General features: G+C 33.0%; 2 protein-coding genes and 1 pseudogene across 2 annotated transcripts; 2 read left to right on the top strand and 1 right to left on the bottom strand.

Annotated features, from left to right (window-relative positions):
• Nucleotides 1-310: 310 nt before the first annotated feature.
• LOC122316126 lies at nucleotides 311-2,080 on the bottom strand (annotated as a pseudogene).
• Nucleotides 2,081-6,585: 4,505 nt separating this feature from the next.
• On the top strand, nucleotides 6,586-11,083 carry LOC122316127 (S-adenosyl-L-methionine:benzoic acid/salicylic acid carboxyl methyltransferase 1-like). Its single transcript, XM_043132663.1, has 5 exons — nucleotides 6,586-6,589; nucleotides 7,995-8,104; nucleotides 8,326-8,733; nucleotides 9,211-9,465; nucleotides 10,445-11,083. The coding sequence occupies exons 1-5, from the start codon at nucleotides 6,586-6,588 to the stop codon at nucleotides 10,790-10,792; spliced, it is 1,125 nt and encodes a 374-aa protein (XP_042988597.1). The 3' UTR covers nucleotides 10,793-11,083.
• A 5,901-nt stretch (nucleotides 11,084-16,984) lies between these two features.
• Nucleotides 16,985-17,665, top strand: LOC122316128 (secreted RxLR effector protein 161-like). The gene has a single exon (XM_043132664.1). It carries the CDS (start codon nucleotides 16,985-16,987, stop codon nucleotides 17,663-17,665), a length of 681 nt encoding a protein of 226 aa, XP_042988598.1.
• The last annotated feature ends 9,395 nt before the right edge of the window (nucleotides 17,666-27,060 follow it).

The following is a 27,060-nucleotide window of genomic DNA, read 5'->3' on the forward strand; positions in this document are numbered from 1 at the left end:
AAGAAAATTCCAAGGGAAACTTTCATACACATAACTCAGCACACATTTAAAAACAAAGCATGCAGTACTAGTACTGGATAATATATTAATGAACGCCCCCTGCACCGAAATTAGAAAAGAAAAATACAATAATTAACTGGAACGACATAACCATTCTTGGAGAAGTACGTACCGTACCCTACCTTACATAGCTAGGTGCATGATTCATTGATGGTCATTCGTGCGATGAAAAAGCTAATTAGTTGAAGAAACCACCTTATTTCAAACTAAATATGACAGTAGTACTTCTAGCTAGTGTTTGGTACGCAAATTAAGCAAGCCATAATGTATATATCTTGGTCATGATCATTCCTTTTTTTATCAAGGAAACAGTCACATTGAAAAAGCTAGTGTTCTCTTTAGAAATTCGATCGGAAAGAATTTCCCTATATCTATTGAAAACCTCCTCAATGATTGCATCTCCAAAGTGACTAACAAGCAAGAGTTCAGCCACAGCTCTCAATACACTTTGCAACATGATAACCGTCATCGTAAAACTGATCATCAGATGAGTTTATTTCACTTGTATTATTAACGCTCCAATTCACTTCAGATACCTCTAGGTAATCAATGAAGAAGGATCGTTCTGTCAGAACTTTGAATTTCAGTTCAGATGGAGATGGTGTGTATTGAGGAATGTTGAAAGAATCCATTTTGTCTTCTTCTATGAGTCCCTGTAAGGATTGTAGAGAATTAAACATAGGTTTAAGCTGTGAAGCTTTAATATCTTTCCTTCTTAGCTACTAATAGGGAATTGCTATATGAAAATTTTCTGTACTATTTATACGTAAAAAATAAAAAACAAAAAAGTTTTTAAAGTTTAGTTCCGTGGAGACCATTACATTGAGTATAATAGCCAAAAGTTCCCATATGTAACAACACTCTTTGCTTGATGGATCTTCACTTCTTCTTCCCAAAAATGTTAAAACCATTCGTCCACCTAGCACCAACTCTTCTGCACGACGCTTCAAAAACATTGAGAAATCTTTTTGAACCTATGCATGGTAAGCCCTAGTACGCTTGGCGGGCTTGTTTTTGCCATGTAAATGTTCCCTTTGTTGCTCTCCACTTGCTTAGGAACCTAATTAAAAGCAACAATCACTTCTGAAGTGATCCGTAAGACAGACACACTCTGTTGCAATAAATTTATTTCATTGTGATTCAAATTTGTTTGATGTTTGCAAAAGTATCTATGATGAAAGACTTTGTGGACTTCTCCATCCCTAGTTCTTTAAAAAAGATAATTCCTTTACTTGTTTCTTTGCTTATAATCAATTAACTGAATGCAGAGGTTATCTTCATCATAAGTAGAAATTGGGGACCTCTATGATATATCCTTAGGCATAAAAAAGTGGAATTGCATGTAAAATTGTTGGATTCGTCTATTCTATCTTTAAAATTTCCATGCACCGGACTTATTCATATGACTATGCATATATTTCTTTTAATAAATCTACATACATATATAATCCTCAATTTTGAAGTCCAAAACACTTGCGGATTCCTTTCACAGCTCAAATTGGAAACTAGGCTAGCTTCTTATATACATAAAAGGAAAATGCTTCTTCTCCTGATAATGGGTCCCGACAATGGGTCTCGATTCTTTTTGTTTTACTTAATAATTAAGTATTTTTTTAATAATGTTGTAATTATTTTTTTAAATATTTAAAGAGATTAAACAAATTCATAAAAAGAAAAGAGAATTGGCTTTATCCGTGGGCAATGTCGGGACCACTCTCGGTGGCCCTAGCACTATCCATACATAAAATTCAAGATATTAAAATGAAAACTTGTTTTGGTAGTGTGTGTATGTATACACATATATATACACATATACATATATATATATATATCTTGTATTGGTTTTAAATATGTCCACTTTCATCCATTCTGTATCATCTGGTATGGGAGTACGTACTAGATGTTCCAATCTTTTATACAAAAAGTTAATAACCTTAGACAGCCATTGGAGGCTATAAGAAGAATGGATAAAATGCAGAGTTTTGCTTGGGAAAAGCCTGCCGTAGAAAGAACCAGGAAATTAGGCCGGTTGCTGAGTTCACTAGCCATTTTAAATAATAAAAATTTTATGTGCAATCATTTTTACAGATTCCTTGATGCACTCTAGTAATATGATTAGTTGTGTATTAAAAAAAAATTAATCCAGTTAATCATATTAGTGAAATGCACAAAAAATATATAACAATAACTGTATGTAACATTACTCTTTAAATAATAATAATAGTTTTATAGTGTTAAGTATGCAAGCTAGCTCCCCCTATTTTATTTGACAAAAAGTGAAACGTCTCATCATTATAGATTTGTTTTTTTTAAATAAATATGCGAAACATGAACATATGCTTACAACTATACAAAACATTTTCCTTTCCCAAAAACTAATGGTAGAGTTTGTTTAATTTCATGGGAATATAATATGGGTAATGATATCTTTACACATTTTTTACTGTTGTTTACTATTTATTTTTATTTTTTTTTCATTTTGTTCATTAAATTTAGATTAAAAATTTCAGAACGTGACCTTCTTGTATAATCTAAAAAAATAAATTTAATCAACTAACGTAATTATGTAATTTATTTTTTAAAAAAAATTAATTTTATAAAAATTGATATTCTTTTACTTTTTCCGTTAATTTTGATAAAATTGAATTTGTTTTTTAATCAAATCGCATGATTAGATTGGTTAATTGAATTTATTTTCTTTTAAATTATACAAAAAGGTCATGTTTAAATATTTTTAATCTAAATTTAAAAATCAAAATGAAAAAAAAAATTGAGTAATAAAATAATATTAAAAGAAGTATAAAGGCTATGCAACCTAGAACGAAACTTTTTTCTCTAGCGTTTTCTGTCTAACAACCAGTGCCCAGTCAGCCAGCCATAGCCGCTCTGCCCAGGGGGAGCTTCGGCTCCTTCCGCCCTCCGCCTGTCCATCCTCCTTAGGCTGTGTCTATATAGGGTTTTTTTTTTTTCAAACTTTTGCCTGTAGCACAATGGTGTCCCGATCTGCTGCTCGCCGAACTTTGTAGACCAACATGCGCCCTACCTCTGGACTCCCTAGCAGTCGATTTGTCGGAAGGTAGTAGAAAACTGCCGATTAGTGTGGCATGTTCTTCTCACGCGAGCTTGTCTATGCGTGTAAAACCCAAGCGAGGCCGTTAATGGGCGAGTCTCCTGCTGCCACACGCGGCTCCGTTTGGGCCAGCGGCCCCGATCTCTCAGAACCGGTTACATTTCTCTGCATAGGGTGGCTCACGCGCCACCACCTCTAGTGACGGTTTTTTGTTAGTGTATCGGCACTTTATCTAGTTTTTACATCCTTATGGTTCCGTTTTTCCTAACTAAAGATCAAGATAAAATGATTATGGAAATCTCCCTCAGTCGGACCAGATCAACAAAAAGCATCGCATCTTTCTCAACTACGGCTTTAAGTCGTAGTTTAATAATTTATTCATCAGATTATTTTAAAACTGCTTTAAGCGGCATCTCGTTAGTGGGATTGGGTGGAGCAAAGTTTTTGGCTTTGAAACTCCCTTTTTTTTTTATTTGGTGTTACTTTTGTTTGTTTTGAAATGATTATTGAGACTCTTATCCTTCTTAAATTTTATATCTTATACCCGTAGAGTTTTATATATATAAAATCACTTGCTTAAAAATATATATATATATATATTAAAAGAATAATAAAGTAACATTACCATATAATAATGGTCATGTAACAGGGTCAATGGACAAGGGGTAGTATTTTCTGTTCTTTTTAAGGACTACAGGGTGGTAGGCAAGAGAAAAAGCCGGGATTCCATGAGCAAGCACAAAACTTGAAAAGACATGAGAATGATCTCTAGCTCAGACGTGCCGTGACTAATTTGTGTACTGCTGCTTCTACGTCTCATGACTTGGAACTCGATTACGTCACCGCCGAGCAGAATCGTGCAAACCTCATGCAATAAGACGAAGAAGGTGATTTTACTATATATATATATATATATATATATAAAAGTATAGTCATGTATTAATTTATATATTAATATTAATTTATTCATATTTAAAATTTAAATTAATATTATTTTTAATAAAATTTATTTTTTAACCAATCACATCATATTGATAGATAAATTAATACATAATTATACTTACAACTATATTTTTTTTTCACAAAAAATAATCATAATACTGTTTATTTGGTGGTGTCCTTCAACTTTATTATATACATAATTTGTGAAAAAGCATGTTTCACATGCTTATATGCACGTTAGGCTCTACAGCCACACATGGCCGATAAGGTAAATTTTTTATTTTTTTAATGTATATTTTAATGATTTCAAATATTTTAAAAAAATTATAATATTATTAAAAATACCTTTTTAAGGGAGATGATATCCTTACAATTTATCTACAATTCATTTATAATATATCAATAAATAATATTTTTTTAAATTTTAAACACATCAAATCAAAATCAAAATAAATATTTTAAAAAAATATTATTTTTTTAAAAAAATTGTAGAGAACTTGTAAATGGGTAGTATTTTAAAGTTTACATATGATGTGTACATAAAAAAAATTAAATTTTTAATAATAACTTTTTTTTTAAATAATTACGAAATATTTACATATACACTATCTATAATTATTGTTGGGTGATACATACACATTACCTACAGAACGTAAGATATAGTCCACTAGTCATCATTTAATGCCATACATGCACCGTACATAAATCTATCACATAACTTCAAACCTACTTGATAGATTCTTAATTTCCTCAAATAAACCTCCATTCTTATGAACAACGTGCACTATTAATCTTGAAAGCAAGAGTGTTCTAGCTTCACTTTCCTTCTAGAAGAAGTATAGATAGACTCCAAACCTAGGCCTACCTAGGGCCCATAACTAGTCCAATAGTAATTGCCTCGATAACGACGTAACCACAACCATAAAATTTCTAGGGTCCCGTGGGAGAAGGCTTCTCTCACGATTCCTACGACATCTTTTACAGCCTTTCATGTATCACGCATTAAATCCATTTCACACAGAATGATACATTCTGACATGCATGTTTCTAAAAATATCTTTAAGATTTATGTAAAACAATAAAACAATCCAAAATACTTACCGGAGAGTCGGATATACTTTGGAAAACTTTATCTAGATTTTCCTTTTCTCCTTCTTTTCAATTTTCCACCAAATAGTTTCTTTTCCTTGAAAAAGTTTATTTCTTTGTAAAACGTTTTACTATTTTTATTTTTGAAAATATTTTATAATTGTAACATCTTTTTCTGTGTGCATATACTGATCTGAGTTTAAATTTTCTTTTTAAAGAAGTGCTAGAAATAAAATATTCTATAAAATATTCTTTTCACAGTAGTAGAGTGTTTATATCTTATACAATTTTTTTTACAAAAAAATCAAAAAACCAGTCATAAAAAATAGAGGTGAGTTTTCTAAAACTCTTTCTTCTGCACATTAATTGATCGCCTTTTTAGATCAATTAATGTGTGTCTAAATTTCTAAGAACACCTGCCAATAAATGTACCTAATCTCTTACAGCACCAACTGCCAATAAATCAAACACATGTTGATGTTGCTGGTCAAAATTGGCAGCCACTGCTCTTGTTGTATGTTTTTTTTTTTTTTAGTATCCATAATACCGAAAAAGTACAAGTGGTAGAGTTTAGATAAACCTGGTTGATTTATAAAATGGGCCAACGTCTTAATGGTGACGTTTAAATAAATGTTATTAATTTATACAAACGTACCGGTAGCAGTGTTTAGATAAAATATGTTATATTAATTTTATAATAATAAAATTAAAATTTATATGTTATATTAAAAATTATATGATTAATTTTATGTTATATTACATGTTATATTAATCTTATGTTATAAGATTAATAGATTTTAATAATAAGATTAGAATTTTATTATATGGTTCCTAACAAATTAAGAAGTCTTCTCCGTATGGATAAATTTGGTCTCTCTTATCTGTGGATACATTAGTGTCAATTTTTCTGGGTGCAAGGGGTTTAACTTTGGATTGGTTTGGTGACCGAGTTCCGTTGATTAATAAATTAAGAGTTTTTCTTCACATGGATGGAATTGGTTTTCCTTATTTGAGATTTTCCTTATCAGGTATATTTTAATTTTGCAGTTGGTTAATTCTTATCGTATTTATATGCATGTGCTTTTTTTTTTCTCGTAGGTTGTTTGCTTTGTTCTTAATTTCTTGTATTCTTTGTGGCAATTGTATTGTAGTTGAGTTTCTAAGAATTTTTTTGAGGCTTGGGTTTGGACCTTTTTTAATATTTATAACTCCTAGGTCTCGGGTCGTAATTACTTTTTTTCTCTGCCATAAGTGATGGTTATCAATAAAATTTAGATACTATCCTCTTTATATATATATATATATATAAAAGAATTTTATGATATATTAGAATTAGCAATTTAACATATAAATATATAATATAATATATATTTTTTTTAAATATATATATACCGATCCTATTCATTTAAATTGGTTTTATGAAAATGGGTATTGAACCTGTTTAAATTCTTCAAAATTGGTATCGCACTAGACTGCTTACAAATCAAATTGAACCTATCAATTCAATCCGGTCTGGTTTGACTCAACCGATTTTCTGATTATTTGTTACACCCCTAAAATTGGCTAACTCAAGACTTTTCATATATAGCACGAGTCCGCGTTAAGCCTAAACGTCACAACGCACAACAGCCGAATCTCAAACAAGGAAAAGTATAGAGCGCTATTAATTAAATTTTTCTAAACGTGCCGCTGATATAGTCTATAGAAGTGTTCTACATAAACTATTTTTAAAAAAAGTAATGCCAAATTCTATATTCTCATCTTATTTTTATTTCATTATGTAATTTATCATATTTTACATAGTAGAACGAGAGTAGAATAGCAATGTAGTGCATATACATATAGATATATATTATAAATAATTGGTGTTTTGATTTTTGTTTTGAGTTGAATGAGCCTCACAACAAGTACTACTCTGCTAACACACCAGGCTGTGTGCAACGAAACTTGTAAATAAAATAATCCTTACACGTCAGCATTATGTTTATTGGAGAAATTTATTCAATTAGGAGCTGAGAAATCAATGGCATGGGCCATGTCTCTAACAAATCAAAATTGAAATAAATAAATAAAAATAGTTTAGATATAAAAAAATTATATAAAAATAAATTTATAAATTAACCTGATTTAATAAATAAATAAAATAATAATAAATATATATATATATATTTTTCTAAGCGAATATATAAAGCAGATGGATAACGTACGCTAGCTGGCAAGACTACTCATACGAGCAGTTAATTAGAAACACGTTGAGATTTTCAAGCGAAAGTGTATAAAAAACGTCGTTTAGATTTTCAAGTGAACATATTTCCTTGACAGAATTAATTAAGAATATTAGATTCAGGATGAGTAGTTCCAACATGGTAGATGAAAATGATTTAATGAGTTAGAGCCGTATTTAATTAGGTTCTTAAGAACTGGTACATATCTCACCAGACTGCGTATAAACTAGACTGAACCTATCAATTTGGTCCAGTTCAATCAGTTTTTGATCAGGTTTTTCTTTATTAATTCTTAATTTTTTTAATTATATATATATATTCCTTAAATTGGCTTAACTCAAAAGTTTCCATATAAAGCACGAGTCCGCGTTTATAGGCCTAAATACAGAATTGGATCGATATTAAATGCAAGATGTGTAGTTGGTAGATGGTACATGGAAATGATTTAATGAGTGACGACAAATTAAAGACCACTAAATATCATATTCTAAACGAGTGTTAATTCACGAGCCTTATGATCAGTAAAACAAATTAAGAGTATACTAGTTCTTGAGAAAGTGGTCGTATCTACCAATATAAATAGGGTACCTCTACGACAACACAATAAGCACAAACTCACTTATCAGCTACCAAATCACAAAAAGAGAGAGTACGAGAAATGGAAATCATGAATGCAGGAATGGGAGAAACAAGTTATGCAAAGAACTCCAAAGTTCAGGTGAACCTAGCTATCCCTCCACACACACCATTACCTATATGAGTGTACGTAACGTGTGTGCGCGCACACGCATATGCATATGTATTTGTATACTAATAATTAATATATTTTTCATTCCATTGTCAAAATAATTGATTGATGACAATTAGTTATCTACGCAACTTTTAGGCATCATGCTTGTTGATTAACTCATCGAAATTCTTTTATTGGATTTTCGACAGCTGAAGGTGATATCTATGACGATGCCCATCATAGAGGAAGCTATAACCAATCTCTACTACAATAGTACTTCACCAAGCAGCCTAGTCATTGCAGACTTTGGTTGTTCTTCTGGACCTAATACTTTGTTTGCAGTTTCTGAACTTATCAAGGTAGTGGAAAAGCTTCGCCGACAACAAGGCCAACAGTCACCTGAATATCAAGTGTTCTTGAATGACCTTCCTGAAAATGACTTTAATGTCATATTCAAGTTATTGCCAAGCTTCCAGAAAAAGTTCAGTTCTCAACTGGGGGTGGATGCTGGTTCATTTTTCTTCTCGGGAGTTCCAGGTTCCTTTTATGGCAGGCTTTTTCCCAAAAAGAGTCTCCATTTTACATTTTCTTCGTATAGCCTCCATTGGTTATCTCAGGTAACTTTTTTTGTCAAATGAAAAAATAGAATGTAGATATGAATGTGATGTTTGCATTATGTTGATCACTATGAACTAAAATATTTTCAAAAAGAAATGAAGAAATAAAAGTATTGATTTTAAGGAAAATAAACAAACGAGTCACTAAAAATTAGTTCCTCAGCCGACTAGGGATACAAGCGGACAAACTGGAGTACTTTTCAAACCTTGACCTAATGGGATTGCATGCATGAGTACTGTAAGTAGAGTTTCAAACCTTGAAGATGGCGCCGAATTAAGTATTATTGTGTAAGTAGAGTCTCGACCTCTTGACCTACACCAATCAAGATTTTAAATCAAGTCGGCTTGCCCTTTGAGCTCCTCCCATAAATTCTTTACTCTAGATAATAAGTTTCTAATAATTTGAATATGTGGAATATTGGAGCACTTAAAACCACGAAATACATAATTAATACTATTGTTTCTGTTCATAATTAGGTTCCTGAACATTTGGAGAATAACAAAAGGAGCATTTACATCTCAAGCACAAGCCCTCCAAATGTGGCAAAGGCTTACTATGCGCAGTTTCAAAAAGATTTCTCAATGTTTTTGAAGTCTCGTGCAGAGGAGTTGGCGGTAGGAGGGCGAATGGTTTTAACGTTTTTGGGGAGAAAAAGCGAGGATCCATCCACCAAAGAGTGTTGTTACATTTGGGAGGTTTTAGCTATCGCACTCTGTGACATGGTCGATAAGGTACGTAACCATCTCTATTGCATATTGATACACACACACACACATATACATATATATATATATATATATATAAATGTATACACACACACGGGAACGACCTTAGGTGCATTGGCCCCGGGATGTGCCTGAATAATGATTTAAATAATATAAAAAAAAAGTGTAAAAGTCACTAGCTTATATGTTTGGGAAAATAAAATATAAGGTTAAATAAAGGCAAAAAATCAAGATAAAAAATAATCTAAACTTCAGCAAAATGTAAGCATTAGTATGTATCCATATTGAATTATTTATTTACTCTCTATATAATAATTAAATATTATTAATTTAATAATTTTTTAATGTTTATTTTTATCACATTTTAGAGTTCTACTAATTATAATATTAATAATAATTATATTCTAATTAAATGAATAATTAATATTACATATTGAGTGTTTTAAGTATTTTATTAATTAAATTTACTTAAAGTTGAATTTTACAATGGAAATAATCTAAAGCTTTTATGTTCTAAAGAGTAAAATTATTTTAATTTTTTTAATAAAAAAAAGTGAAACAAAAAGAAAGGAAAATGAGTATAGTGTCAGAACAAAAAGGACATGAAAAAAGAAACTTTAATTCATGTGCGCCTTGGGGCTATTAACAACCTTTTGGTAAAACATGATCCTTAATTAAATTTTATAAATAAGCTATACGTCAAACGGTTAAGGATCTTAAAGACCTTTTGGTAAAACATGATTCTTCATTAAATTCGACAAGGAAGTTACATGTTAAATGGTCAAGGGTCTTAAGGGTATTTTGGTAAAACAAGACTTAACGAACTTAAAGGAAAAACAAGTAAAATTAACAAAAAAATAACAGAAGTCACTATTCATAACTAGATAGCAACTTAATATAATAGAATAGATATATATATAATATATATATATCTATCATGTAACATATGTTCTTCATGATCTATATATGATATATATATATATAGGGACTTATTGGAGAAGAAAAACTGGACTCCTTCAACCTACCTCACTATGCGCCATCTGCGTCGGAGGTGAAATCTGTAGTTTTGATGGAGAATTATTTCTCGATTGATCGCTTGGAGGTTTCTGAACTCAAATGGAGTAGTATGTTTGGTGAACGCAACTTCTCTGAGGCAGTTGCCGACTTGGCAATGTGCGTAAGAGCTGTGGTTGAACCTTTCCTTGTTAGTCATTTTGGAGATGCAATCATAGAGGAGGTTTTCCGCAAGTACAAAGAAATTCTTGCTGGAAGCGTTTGCAAAGAGAGCAGCAGCATCATGAATGTGACTATTTCTCTGACAAAAAGAGGATAATCGTTATCTGGATGTTTACATATGGCCTTTCTGGACCAAATAAAGAATAAATGTCTGAAATGTGGCTCTTAATTTGCAGCATCCCACAGTACTTATGGTGGATCTGCTCCTTTGTAAGGAACAGAAGTAATATTAAGCTGCGAGACTTATATGGAATAAAAAATAACGTTGTAGTATGCATGTATCCAGAAAATTATATGTTGTATTTCTCTTTTCTAATTATGGTCCAGATCAGGTCTATATATATCTATTTATATGTACCGGGATTGTGAATGCAATTTGTGTTTAGAATATTATTTCCAGCCAGTTCCTAGGTAGATTAATCACTTCCTTAATTGGGACCTTTAGCCCTGGATGACAGTGAAAAAAAAATAAAAATAAAAAAAATAAAAGTAAAAACAAAAAAACAAAAAGCAAAGGGTACAAAATGGGTTTGTTTTAAGAAAAAAATTAATTAATGTTCAAAACAAATGAATTAATTTAATTCCTTGCTTTATTCTCGACGGATATATTATATGATCGATCCATATTCAACCATGCACGTTTCACAAACCAGAAAATGAATTAACTACCAGCCAAAAGGACATTTTATTATATTGAACTAAAAAGATAGAATTTCTGATTATTTTATGATAGAATTGTAAGAGTTTTATTTAAACTCTATGTCCCACACACTCATCTTAATAAAATTTGAAATAGCTCAAGTTTATCAGATTAAAGATGAGTGATAACGGGATAACAGAAATCCTAAGAGATAAGATTAAAACTCTATCTCTAATTATAGTCAGATACAAACTCTTAGATTTCTTGATGGTCAGAAATCTATAAATAGCACTGAGGGATTAAAGGGTTCTCACCTACAACATTAGAGTGCCTTTTGCCATCGTGAGACACTTGTGAGGCAAAGTTGCTAGGGTGATCCTTCTCTCATAGCCAGATTTAATTCTTCATCAAACTGATGGAGAAAGGTACGCATTTATTTATTACTGTTTATTATTGTGGATCATATGAAATCGAAGATCCGTTTATTAATATTCATGTTAAAATATCTAACATGTGATATCAGAGCATGGTTATAGATTTTTTATGATCTTAATAAGATATTCAGTAAATATATATTGTCGTGTATTGTGATTTCATTATATCGAAAAAGATTAAAAAATAATATACTTACTATTTGAGAAAGAACGATACACTCACATTAATGAAAAGCAATTCGGTTTTCTTTCTACTTTTTTCTTCCGTACTGTACATCTCCTTGGTTTTATTTTCACTTCCGCGTGTATTGTTTAAAGAATTACATATTTTAGATTTCATGAACTGTACTTATTGTATCTGAAATGGGAAAAGAATGGGTTGAGGAAGGGCCACCGTGTGGTTTCGACAGTGTGCAGCATGAGGGGCTGTGAGTCTGTGACGCCCCGAATGGTTGCTGCCCTAAGGTCGGCATTGGGAGGAGGAGTGGAAGTCCTCCGCGGTGCCTCTGTAACAGCGGCAGAGGGCTATCAAGCCCACTGGCCGCGGCTGTTACAAGAACAGATTAAAAAAAAAAAAAAAATGGAGAGGAGGGGTGGACCTCGGCGGCGGGTGGAGGCCGGGGATACCTTGTCGTTCTCCTCCTCGCCGGTGAGGACCACCGTGATATGCAGTGATCCCTGATGAACTGCATGCTTGTTGAGGAAATTGCACCGCATCTGAGCTGTGCTAAGATGGTGCGGCGCTGGAAATCTGAAGAAGAAGATTAGTTAGGTTTTCATAACATGTGCTGAAGGTTTATGGGCTGTGGGCTTCGGCCCAACGCATTACATTAGAGGTTTTTAATTCCAGTCCAATAAAAGAAAGCAAACAGGCCAATAGGTGGCCCAGCCCAATAATAAAACAAAAAAAAAAAAGGGGGAAGGTGAGACGGGCCTGTACACTAGGTCCGCCCCAGGTCAACAGATCCAGTTGACTTGGATCTCGGTCCGGTTTTCTGAATCGGTCCGGTTCAGACCTGGACCGGACCGGTCAGATTAAAATATTATTATTATTATTATTATTATTATTTTTTTAATTAAAAAAATCTGAATTTTATTTATTTATTTATTTATATATACATGTTATTATTGTTATTTACATATATGAAAAGTTTGATTAAATGTTATATGCATGTTATTATTGTTACATACATGCATTAAATTTTATTAAATGTTATTTGCATGATATTATTGTTAAATACATGTATTACATTTTATTAAATGTCACATGCATATTATTATTACATACATAAAATACATGTATGAATTGGCTCTTATTATCATGCTATATATAATTATTTATCCAATATGGATAAGTGATTTTCATCAAAATTAAAGAAAAACTTGGTTGCCCAAAGGTACAAGATTTTCTTCAATTTAGGTGAACAATCATTAAATTCCATAGTAAAGTGGATATGATAGAATGAACAATCTTGTGTGTCAAGATCTACTCCCAAAGGAGAATCTTGATGATACTACTAGTTTATCTATCAAATTAAGGTTGGAGTGAACACTTTGTATGTCAAGATCTACTCCCAAAGGAGGGTTTTGATGACACTACTAGTTCATCCATCAAAAGAAAAGTTGGAGGGAACAATTTGTATGTCAGAGTTTACTCCCAAAGGAGAATTCTGATGATACACTTAGTTCATCCACAGAATTTAATATTGGTGAGAACACTTTGTGTATTAAGATCTACTCCCAAAGGAGGGTTTTGATGATACTACTAGTTCATCCATAATTATTTAAATTCTGATTATTGTTTATAAGTGTCTAACTCAAAGCATTATGTGACGAATATTTTCTTGCAGTAAATGTACCGACATCATTACATTCACAAACTTCATCAGTTCCTGTTTTGAATGGCTCTAATTTTTCTGAGTGGGTTGAGCGAGTCAGATTCACCTTAGGGGTCCTTGACCTGGACTCATCCCTTACAAGTCCAAAACCACCACCCATCACTGAAGAGAGTAACAGGGATGAGAAAGAGTCATTTAACCAGTGGGAGAGATCAAACAGGCTAAGTCTAATGTTCATGAAAATGACCATATCTGAAAATATTAAAAATTCACTCCCTAGTGTTGAGGATGCCCAAAGTTTTTTGAAAAATACTGAGGAGAGATTTAAGTCTGCAGATAAGTCTTTAGCAGGAACACTGATGGCTAGACTTACCACCATGAAATATGATGGAGCCAAAGGAATGCAAGAGCATATCCTTGAAATGACAAATATTGCCGCTAGATTACAAACCCTGGGAATGAAGGTAAAGGAGTCCTTTATCGTTCAGTTTGTTCTGAACTCATTGCCACCTCAGTATGGTCCATTTCAGATGCATTATAATTCTATTAAGGATAAATGGAATGTGAATGAGCTGGCAAGTATGGTAGTTCAGGAGGAAGTAAGACTGAAACAACAAGGGCATTACTCTGCTAATTTTGTGACCAAAGAAGCTGGAAAGAAAAAGCACCATTATAGTAAAAAGAAACGAATTGGACCACCAAGAGGAAAGGAGCCTGGAAATGTTAATCAGGTTCAACATCGTAGTACCAAATGCTACTGGTGTGGGAAAAATGGACACATGAAATCTGAGTGTCAGAAACGTAAGGCTTGGTTTGAAAAGAAGGGTAAGCCTCTTGCCCTTGTATGTTTTGAATCAAACCTTGTAAATGTTCCTACTAATTCTTGGTGGCTAGATTCAGGTGCTAATGTTCATGTTTCTATAACCATGCAGGGATACCTTACAAGCCAAACACCAAGCCCCAGTGAGCGATTTATTTTTATGGGAAATGAGAATAAGGCTGAAGTTTTGGCCATAGGGACTTTTCGTTTAGTTTTGAGTACTGGTCATTGTTTAGACCTTCATAACACAGTTTTTGTGCCTTCTGTGAGGCATAATTTAATTTCCCTTTCTAGATTGGACTCTGATGGTTATTCCTTTTCATTTCACAATGGTAGTTTCAATTTGTTCAGAGACTCTTTATCTATTGGTTCTGGGTTTCTTTCCGATGGTCTTTATCGACTTTGTCTCGATAATACATTTATTCATAATACCTATACCCATAACCATGAAATGTGTATTAGAACTAAAAGAAACATGATGAATGAACATTCTTATGACTTGTGGCATAAGAGATTGGGGCACATCTCCAAAGAAAGGTTAGAGAGATTAGTAAAAGAAGGGATACTTCCGCATTTAGATTTTACTAATCTTGAAATATGTGTGGATTGCATTAAAGGAAAGCAAACCAAACATACTAAGAAAGGTGCCACAAGAAGTAAAGAGCTTCTTGAAATAATTCACACAGATATATGTGGACCATTCTCCACTGAATGTTTTGGTGGAGAAAAGTATTTTATCACCTTTATAGATGATTTTTCACGGTTTGGATATATCTATCTGCTACATGAGAAATCTCAAGCTGTTTCAGTACTTGAGGTATTTCTCATGGAGGTGGAAAGACAGTTAGATAGAAAGGTGAAAATCATCAGGTCGGATCGAGGTGGAGAATACTATGGAAAGTATGACGAATCGGGTCGTAACCCTGGCCCATTCGCCAAACTTCTAGAACAACGTGGCATTGTTGCACAGTACACGATGCCAGGGACGCCACAGCAGAACGGTGTTGCTGAAAGGCGTAATCGGACTTTATTGGATATGGTCAGAAGTATGGTAAGCAATTCTACCTTACCCAAATCATTGTGGGGTGAAGCCATTAAGACGACAACTTATATCTTAAACCGGGTTCCTAGTAAGTCAGTTCCAAAAACTCCTTTCGAGTTATGGACTGGTAGGACACCAAGTTTAAGACACATGCATGTTTGGGGTTGCCCAGCAGAAGCGAGACTTTACAACTCACATGAAAAGAAATTGGATCCCAGAACAGTAAGTGGGTACTTTATTGGCTACCCAGAGAGATCCAAAGGGTATAGGTTTTACTATCCTAATCACAGTCTAAGAATAGTGGAAACAGGGAATGCCAAATTCATTGAACTTGGCGAAATCAGTGGGAAAATAGAACCTAGAGATGTGATCATTGAGGAAGTACGAGTAGATGTCCCCATACCTACATCCTCAGAAAAGATAATGGTTCCTCTAATTGATCATCACAATGATACATTGGAACAAGAAAATGATCACCCATCTCAGAATGATAATATCACTGATGAACCAAGTTCGGAGTTACCAGAACAGATAGTCTTACGCAGATCTCAGAGAGATCGGAGACCTGCTATTTCAGCAGACTATGTGGTATATCTCCAAGAATCTGAATTTGACATTGGGACAAGTGAAGATCCACTAACGTTTTCACAAGCTATAGAGAGATGTGATTCTAGTAAATGGATCGATGCCATGAAAGAAGAGTTGAAATCCATGGATCAAAATCATGTTTGGGATCTCGTTGAGTTGCCTAAAGGGTGTAAAAGAGTCGGGTGTAAATGGGTCTTTAAGACCAAACGCGACTCTAAAGGCAACGTCGAACGACATAAGGCCAGACTTGTTGCTAAGGGTTTCACCCAGAAAGAAGGCATTGATTACAAAGAGACCTTTTCTCCAGTATCTAAAAATGACTCATTAAGAATCATCATGGCATTGGTGGCTCATTTTGATTTAGAGTTACACCAGATGGATGTGAAAACAGCTTTTCTAAATGGAAGTTTGGACGAAGTGGTCTACATGGAGCAGCCAGAGGGCTACTCAGAAAAGGGCAAAGATCACCTAGTATGTAAGCTTAAGAAATCAATATACGGGCTTAAACAAGCTTCCCGATAGTGGTACTTAAAGTTCAATGATACCATTACTGCCTTTGGATTTAAAGAAAACATCGTTGATCGATGTATATACCTAAAGGTCAGTGGGAGCAAGTTTATATTTTTGATCCTGTATGTTGATGATATCTTGTTGGCTAGTAGTGATCTTGGCTTACTTTATGAAACCAAGAGTTTTCTATCTAAGAACTTTGAAATGAAAGATATGGGTGAGGCATCCTTTGTGATCGGAATTGAAATCCTCCGGGATCGAAAACAAGGACTGTTGGGATTGTCTCAGAAAAATTACATAGAAAGAGTTCTTGAGAGATTTGGCATGAAAAGTTGCTCATCACTTGATACTCCGATATCAAAAGGTGATAAGTTTAGCCTATCACAATGTCCTAAAACTGATTGGGAGCGTAAAGAGATGACAAAAATCCCCTATGCTTCGGTTGTGGGGAGCTTGATATATGCACAGATTTGCACGAGGCCAGACATCAGTTTTGCAGTTGGCATGCTTGGGCGTTACCAGAGTAACCCAGGGATGTCTCATTGGAAAGCAGCAAAGAGGGTATTGCGATATCTGCAAGGAACTAAGGATTACCAGCTTACCTTTAGGAGAACTGACAACTTAGAGGTAATTGGATACTCAGACTCTGATTTTGCCGGTTGTTCTGATAGTAGGAAATCTACTTCTGGATATGTTTTCCTACTAGCCGGTGGAGCGATCTCATGGAAAAGTATGAAGCAAACTATCACTGCTTCATCAACAATGGAGGCTGAGTTTGTGGCATGCTTTGAGGCCACAGTGCATGGTTTATGGCTGAGGAACTTTATCTCAGGGCTTGGAGTTGTTGACTCTATAGAAAGGCCGCTGAGAATTTATTGTGATAATTCCTCTGCAGTATATTTCTGCAAAAATGATAAGTATTCTAAAGGTGCTAAACACATGGAGCTCAAATACCTAAGTGTCAAGGAGGAAGTACAGAAACAGACAGTGTCCATAGAACATATTAGTACTACGCTTATGATAGCAGACCCATTAACAAAGGGTCTAGTAGCGAAACAGTTTAAAGAACATGTTGACAGAATGGGTCTTATGATGTAAACATGTTAATTGAGCTCGTAGATCTTTTATTTTGTTTTGGACACTTAATGATATCTATTATGGTTGTTTTGTTTCTGTTTTCTTGTCTTTCCAATTTTTGTACATTGAATGGTTTGGAAGAATGTTGACAAGATAATGTCTACAACAGACATGAATTGGAACCCAAGGCATTACGGTATTAGCCTTAATTATCCCAATTAAAGATCATGTAAAATTGGTTGCTGGTATTGTGGTACATGGAAGGGAATTTGTTGATTATATAACAAAGGACCGCCATGACTCGCATCGGTAGTTGATTTAACATTGATATTACAGAACTCATGTAACATACTTTGAGCTCTGAAAGGTTCAGGAAATGAATTTGCGCAGTATGGTTAATTTCCTGTAATAAACCCATAAACAAAAAATATTATTTTATGGGCGTATGGGCCAAGTGGGAGAATGTAAGAGTTTTATTTAAAGTCTATGTCCCACACACCCATCTTAATAAAATTTGAAATAGCTCAAGTTTATCAGATTAAAGATGAGTGATAACGGGATAACAGAAATCCTAAGAGATAAGATTAAAACTCTATCTCTAATTATAGTCAGATACAAACTCTTAGATTTCTTGATGGTCAGAAATCTATAAATAGCATTGAGGGATTAAAGGGTTCTTACCTACAACATTAGAGTGCCTTTTACCATCGTGAGACACTTGTGAGGCAAAGTTGCTAGGGTGATCCTTCTCTCATAGCCAGATTTAATTCTTCATCAAACTGATGGAGAAAAGTACGCATTTATTTATTACTGTTTATTATTGTGGATCATATGAAATCGAAGATCCGTTTATTAATGTTCATGTTAAAATATCTAACAAGAATGTCGAAAGTTCTTAGGGAAAACTGACTAAAAGCTTGTTTGTATGATGAGATGAGATTGTACCTTTTAGATAAAAATTGAAAGTTGAATAAAATATTATTAGATTTTTATTTATTTATTATTATTATTGTTGTTGTTGTTGTTGTTGTTGTTGTTTTGAGATTTGAAAAAATTGAATCGTTTATTATATTTTGTATGAAAACTTAAAAATGTTGTAATGATGAGATAAAATGATACGAGATAATTAAGATGAAAGAGGAGGTCCAACGTACCATAAGTAGTGTGGACGCAATCTTGAATCTATTTCAGACTATGATACATTAGTTGGTCCAATTAAGAAGGCCTTTTCACGTGTGGAAGAAATTTAATTAATACTAAAAAGAAAAAAAAATTCCAACAATATTTCCAGAGCTTACTAGGCCCAAAGAGCATACGGGATCGTGCATGACAACGTATATCAACTAAAAGGCGACCAGACTCTTTTATTTTAATGAGTTATTTAACACTTCTTTATAGGTGCATAAAACTGGCTATATATGTGATCTTCTCTCAATGGCTTCAATTAATGGTACAATGCAAGATAAAAGGTTGACAAGCATTATACAGGCTAAAAATAATCTCACACCCCCAAGCATTTAATTGCTTTTAAACAAAATTTCTTACCGAATTGAATGTGAAAAAGGTAGAGAGTGCAACATGTGGAAGTGATGAAACGAATCTACTCCAATCATGTCTCTATATCAAGTTACATGCTCGCATAAATGACATTGCTTTATGAAAACAAGGTTGGCCAACTTTTATAAGTAAAAGATTCAACCAGAACATCCGTCTTAGTCTAAAGAAGTTGCACTTTTTCTTGTCATATTTGTGTCGATCTGCCTTTTATGAGATAGTCTAGCTCTATCAACTTAAAATCTATCAAATTCAACATCATTAGATTCAAATCCCCATGCATCAGAAATTGGGCAACTAGTATAAAAATTGGGTGCGGTTTGGATAGTGAGTTGAAATTAGTTGAGTTGAAAATTGAAAATTGAATAAAATGTTGCTAGAATATTATTTTTTAATATTATTATTATTTTAGATTTGAATAAGTTGAATTTTTTATTAAATTTTGTGTAGAAATTTGAAAAAATTGTAATTATAATATGAGATGAGATGCGATGAGATGGATGAGATGAAATACTTCTTGTATCCAAACATATATGGTGGTAAAAAATTAAAAACTATTTTGTGCTTTTTAATTGTATCTAAAATTCTAAATATAGGGTAGGTGTGGAATGATGAGAGTGTAATTTTGATATGTTTAGAGAGAAGTGAACGTAATATTACTATATATATATATATATATATTTAAAATGTGCTTTTTCTCGGTGGTACGTTCTTCTGTTTGCAAGCTTGTTTGTGAAAGATATGATTAAAACCAGGAAAATCATGTCTTACAAGAAAGAGCATATGCGTGGGATCGTGACAACGTATATCAACCAAAAGGCTCAAACTCTTTTTATTTTAATGAGCTATCCAACACTTCTTTATGGGTGCATATATATATAAAACTGCAGGCTGTGTGATATTCTTTTCTCAGTGGCTTCAAGTAATGGCACAACAGGAGACAAAAGGATGACAATTAACCATTTATAAATGCTTGCAAAGAAAATTTCTTAGTGATACTGGCTTTGATCAGTACGTCATGCAAATGCCTCATGATCCAGTACTGTGTATGCTCAATGGTTCTGACAAATCTTGGGATGTATTAGCTAAAGCCAAAGAATTTTCTGTATGCAAGTACACCCAAATAATTCAAAGGGCAATCGGATTTTCCCAGTATTAGATTGTAATGTTAATATTATTCTTTGACATATGATAAACTTTCCCCATCTCATAAATCTTTTGTTCTATCTATGTCTATTCTTGTTAAATCTAAATCTTATTCTCAAGCTGTCAAACTCACTTGGGATTTAGTCCCTTTACCCCTTGGTAAATGCCCAGTTGGATGTAAATGGGTGTGCAAGTTGAAATTGAAGTCTGATGGGAGTGTGGAAAGATGTAAGGCTAGGTTAGTAGCCAAGGGTTACACCCAGTTAGAAGGACATGACTACTATGAGACTTTTAGTCCAGTAACCAAACTCACTACTGTGAGAATTTTTCTTTCAATCACTGCTGCCAAACAGTGGCCAATTTTCCAGCTAGATGTAAACAATGCCTTCTTGAATGGTGAGCTTCAAGAAGAGGTTTACATGTCATTGCTATCTAGTTTTGACAGCAAGGGGGAGTCAACACTTGTATGCAAACTTAAGAAATCTTTGTATGGCTTGAAACAAGCATCAAGGCAATGGTTTGCAAAATTCTCATCGACATTGTTGCTTAATTGGTTTACTCAATCAAGATCAGACTACTCATTTTTCAGCAAACAAGAGGGTACTTTAGTTATCTTTCTTCTTGCGTATGTAGATGATATTTTAGTCTCGAGTAATGATACTGCTGCTGTAGAAGCTTTGAAGTCATATCTGAAAAGTCATTTTAAGATGAAAGACCTAGGTCCTTTGAAATATTTCTTAGACCTTGAAGCAGGCAGATCTGCTAAGAGAATTCATCTGTGTCAGAGAAAGTATTCTCTAGAAATTATTGAAGATTGTGGCTTGTCTAGTTGTAAACCACCATCTTCACCCATGGAACAAAATTTGATTTTGAATGCTGAAAGTGGGGATGAGTTAGAAGATCCTTCTCAGTTTAGGAGATTAATTGGTAGGTTGATTTATCTAACCATTACAAGACTAGACATTGCTTTTTCAGTGCAAAAATTAAGCCAGTTCATGCATAGGCCTCGGGTACCACACGTGGCAGCAGCAAATAGGGTGGTTCAATATGTCAAAGCCACAATTGGCTTAGGATTATTTTTCTCGTCTGCTTCCACTGATTTCCAGCTCAAAGTGTACACAGATTCAGATTGGGCAGCATACCCAGATACCAGGAAATCTGTCATTGGTTACACTGTGTTTTTGGGGGATAATTTGGTCAATTAGAAGTCAAAGAAGCAACAAACAATTTCCAGATCTTCAGTTGAGTCATAATATAGGGCAATGGCAGCTGGGATTTGTGAAATACTTTGACTGAAAAATTTGTTAGCAGATTTTGAGATTTCACACTCACATCCAATTTTAATGTACTGTGATTCACAAGCTGCTATTCACAAGTTTCTAATCTGGTATACCATGAAAGAACAAAACATATTGAGATAGACTGTCATCTTGTGAGGGAGAAGATGCAAGCAGGTGTGATCAAGCTATTCCATGTCAAAACAGGTTGTCAAATTGCTGATGTCTTGACAAAGTCTCTAGGTTTAAATCAGTTTAACCATCTCATTGGCAAGATGAGACTATTAAATATATGTAGTCCATCTTGAGGGGGAGTATTAGATTGTAATGTTAATTATTTACATTCTTTACAAGTGTAGTGTATGTTTACTTTATTCTTTAATTGTATAGAGTACCTTAGTGAAATATAAAATGTATAAATAGGGCTTTGAGTCTTGTAGAGTGACAGATATTATTTTCTTAATACAATGGATTACTTACAGTGGAAAGTAGAGAGTTTAATACCCAGCTTAATAATTTCTAGAGTGTGAATGCATGTTAATGGCTACTCGAATTCAGGTTATTCGATGTGACGCCCCCAGATTCCACTTGGGATTGGATGGACATCCAAAATATTAGGACATGTAACACAAGGTTACTAGTTCTCGTTTATAATATATAAGATGCAATGTTCCTAACATGTATATAATATTATGCAATACTCGCAGCGAATAATTTTTTTTTTTAAGCAATACTATGAACCAAACCTATAAAGCGTAAACCATACATCCTTAATAAAATAAAGCATAAACGATAGATACTTAATAAAATAAACATCTACTATTACAGTACGGATCTCAAAAGACTGTCATCTCAAAATGTGGGAGACTAAACTCTATATTTACATTACCAAAATACACTATTAGGTCAGTTCATCGAGTAACTTAGGTAATTCGACTAACGAGGCCAGAATACTACCCCAAAAACCTAACTATAGAAGTTCTAAACTTCCCGTTGCGTCTACAGTATCTAGTCAACCTCCTCCAGTCTACCAGTGTATGCTTCCTACTTTGATCTTGACACATTGCCTACTATTCAAAGAGAATGGTAGTTAGGACTACTATGGTGAGATTTGATTACAAATCTTAGTAAGTTAATAAGAAACTCCCACACAGGTTCATAATGCATGCATATCAATAAAGGTATGAATGCATAATCAAAGTCAATAGTAAACATGACATAACTTGACATAACATGGTATAAAATAATAAGCATAACGTAGCTTGACATAACATGGCATGAAATAATAAGCATAACGTGACTTGACATAATCTGTAATACAATAGATTATACTCATTCATGTTAGTATCGGGCAATACATAGCCTTGACTGCAATACTAGACAGCGCATATCATCTTTGATCGCAGTACACATTAATTTATAACTGAAACTTAACTGTTCTCAAAATACACAACTATATTTAAGAGAAAATATATCGGGAATACAAAAGGACAAAAGTCTTGATGTCACATAACATGACTTGAATGTAACTCAAGAAACATGACTATTGAGATATAATAGACAATACTTCATAATATGGAATACATATAACATGCAACATTTTGTAATATGGCATATATGTAATAGACACTATTTTGTAACATGGTATAAGATGTAACAGTGAATATTATGTGACATGACATACATGTAGCAGATGGCGTACGTAATGTGACATACTTGTAACAGAATGCAAAATGTGATAGAATATATTGTGTAATAGATAAGTATTTTGTGATATAATAATTCATGTAATAGATAAACATGTAATGACATGGCATGGAATATCATCTATAACAATATATAAACATAAACTGTAATTTCCTTACCTATCACACATACATAGTAAATTGATAATAAGTTAAGAAGTAACTTAACACAATTGCCATATATTACGAGAATAAAGTGTGAAATATGAAAAATGTAAGAGAGTATTCTGAAAGTAAGAAATTTAATTAGTAACAATTAAAAAAGTGTAAAAGAGACAGCTTATGGTAAAATTACTATTTTACCTCTAACATAAGGATTTCACATCCTAATTTCAAAAATTATTAAAATTTACATTCCTCATGTAAATTTTGTCCTAAACTCAAATATCAACTCAGAAAAATTTAAAATAATTCACAACTATAGGAAACTCACTATGGCCGAAACATTCATAGGCCATTTCTTTTAATTTTTGTTGCAATTTTTTCCAACTTCAAAACTCATGATTAAACCAAAATTTTACAATAAAGATCTTCCTATTCTAAGTTTAAAACCATACTTAAAATATCTATTAAGAAAAAAAACTAATAATCAACACCAAACTTTTTGTAAAAGGATCCAAACTTTTCAACAACAAAACAAACCCTTGAATCACAAGTTTTGACCTTATCAAAATATCTCCAAGAATTTCAAAAACTAAAATAAAATATTAATTCTAACATATTCATAACATCATCTTAAGATCAACCATGCTTTAAATCATCAAACAAAAGTCACCAAAAATCACAAAAAAATACTTGGAGTTTTTGGTTTTACACTTAGTCCAAAAATAGAAATTTTTTTCTTAACTAACTTTGATCAATCTCTTGATCCATGGCTTAAAAGTATGATGTCTTCAAACTAAAGTATAAAATGGTTTAAAAATGTATCCTAAAGAAGATCCAACCATCAAACTTAAAATCACATGGCTAAAAATCAATTAAACATGAATCTAACCCAAAATATCAAATCTTAGGCCTAACTGAAATCCTCCAACATAGAAAAATCATATCTTTAAAACTAATACTAAATAAATTCAAAATAACATCCTAAAATGCATACAAGAGGCTTAGGATCATCACATAAAAATATCAAAACTTTTGGAGTAAGATTACCTAGAAATATCCAAACTTTTACAAAACAAAAACTATTTTTTCACTTCCAGTTTTCAAGTTTCTAGATCTAAGAAGATCAATTATCAAAAGCTTTATTCATTCAATAAAATATCAATTAACATTTATGAACACATGATAACATTACTACATAAAATTTTAGGACCAAGATATGTCCATTAGTTGGGTCAAAAATTTCAAAACATAACATACTCTTCAGTTTTACACCTAGAATGAGCTTTCCATGGTTAAAAATGTTTTTGATAGACCAATTAACCATGGAATGAAACAAATAAGATATCTATAGAAACTTCACTCAAAGGCGAACATCATTTATCAAAGAATCATTGTGAGAAAATACTTGCAAAGGGTCAAAAGTTCCACACAAAAGGACTCAGAAATCTGCCCAAGAGAGCTCCATGCAAATTCCATTATTACATATATGTGCATTAGATAATTTATAATTTGTATTTAAGTTCACTCCATTAACTTGAGTGAGTGTCTCTTTTGTTTTTTCAAAATGTTTAGAAGGTATTGTTCTTTCTTATATACAATTTAAATATGCTCTTATATCTAATAAAGCGATTGATGTAAAAAACAATTTTTTGTTAATAGAAATAGTTACCCCAGTATACAATTTTTGAAAATTTATCGTATTAAGGATATTAATGAAATTTTTTGGCTCTTCTTTAATAACTATTGCTGAGCTTTCTCCTTGTAAATTAATATTTTTATCAATTTTTCATAAGATAATTTCTTGTATTAATTGTTCATTTGAAACTTCAAGCTTAGTATTAGATGCTTTCAAATTTCTAATCTCTTGTTTTATTTCATTAGTTTATTGTTTTAAATCTTGCAATGTTATTTTTTGTGTTTCTGATTTAAATCTGTCAACTTTTTCTGAGAATTTTATGATGAAGGTGTTGGGATAATTACTGAAGTGTTTTGATTAGTAAAAGTATCTTTTAATTTTTCTAAATACTCTTTTCTTTTCTGTGGGTTATTAATTTTATCAATTAATTCTAATATAATATCTTCATGAGTTGATAATACATTAATGGTTTTATTACAAATACAATTGTTCTTATCTGAACAATTACAAATTTGTACTTTATCTTCTTTTGATTCATCATTAGAAGATTGTTAAGATAAACATGATTCTTTTAATTAATAGATTTCTTCTTCTTCTAAAGAGCTTTCCTCTTCTTCCCTTGAATGTATTATAAAACTATTTAATAATTTTTCTTTTAATATTTCAGGTACATCTAATTCATTAATTTATTTTTTAACCTTATAATTTGATGCGTAATGTCCAGCTCTTCCACATTTATTACAGACAACTTGTTTTTTCTTTTTATTATATTTTTTTGTAGTTTTTACTGGTTTGTTAAATATTTGGTTTTCTTTTGTCATCTTCTTATAAGGTTTTTTATGTTTTCATTTTTAGGATAATTTTTAAAGTTCTTTTTTACTTTTTTGTGTCTTCTAGATAGAGCCAATGATGGATTGTAACCAAACTATTCACAAAATGTGCCAATTTCTTTTCTTTTTCCATTTGATTTTTTTAATCTTATATCATTACACATAATTAAACTAGTTCTAATGTTATGTGGAGGGCAATTTTTCTCTCCTTTGCTAAGGCTTCTTTTGTTTTGCATGGGGGCATTACTGCACCTCATGGTCATGTTGTGTGGCCCTCTGGTGGCTGCTGGAGGGGTGGGTGCTGCTAGGGATTAGGGAGAGGGGTTTGGCGAAGGATCTGGCGATGATGGGGGTGGCAAAGGAGCTGGTTATGCAAAGGGTGGATGCACGTTTGCTCAAGCCCTTGAACGGCCTCTACTGACTACAAAATTCAGGCTACCTTTGAGAAAATCAGAATTGATTAATGGGTCTCTGGGATTTGTTTCCAAGGATGTGGAGATGGATCGGGCTGCAGAGGACTTGAAGTTTGCTTTGGTGCTTAAATTTATGTCGAAGAGGCATTTCATGGACATGCTCCAGCTATAGATTATCAAGACTTGGGGTTTTGACTGAAGTCCCTATGATTAGTTTTGTGGATGAGGTTCATGTTCTATTGCATTTGGCAAATGAGAAGGATTACCTGCATACTTGGGTGAGGGAAGGAAGGATGGTTGTAGGCTATTAATTCCGTTTGTTTAATTGGTCGGTGGAGTTTGATGTAAATAAGGAGCCCTCTATTGTGCCACAGTGGATATTTTTGCTCGGTTTGCCTTTACATTTATGTCGTATGGATTGTCTATAGATTTTGGCATCTCAGTTTGGTAGATTCCTTGGTTCCGACGATGCGATGTTATATCAAACTCGGGCTACAAAGGCGAGAATTTGTGTGGAAGTGGATCTCCAAGATGAACTTGTGGATGGTTTTCCGTTGGTTGTTGGTCAAAAGCACATTTGGCAGAAAGTAACGTATGAGAAGAGGGGTTTTATTGCAAGAAATGCTTTCGGCAAGGGCATACAGCGATAGTGTGTCGATCGGGTGTGAAAGCAGGGGCCAAAATTAGAAGAAAAGAGGGGATGCGAGGAC

The sequence above is a fragment of the Carya illinoinensis genome, chromosome 7, assembly GCF_018687715.1.
Source record: "Carya illinoinensis cultivar Pawnee chromosome 7, C.illinoinensisPawnee_v1, whole genome shotgun sequence".
NCBI lineage: Eukaryota > Viridiplantae > Streptophyta > Magnoliopsida > Fagales > Juglandaceae > Carya > Carya illinoinensis.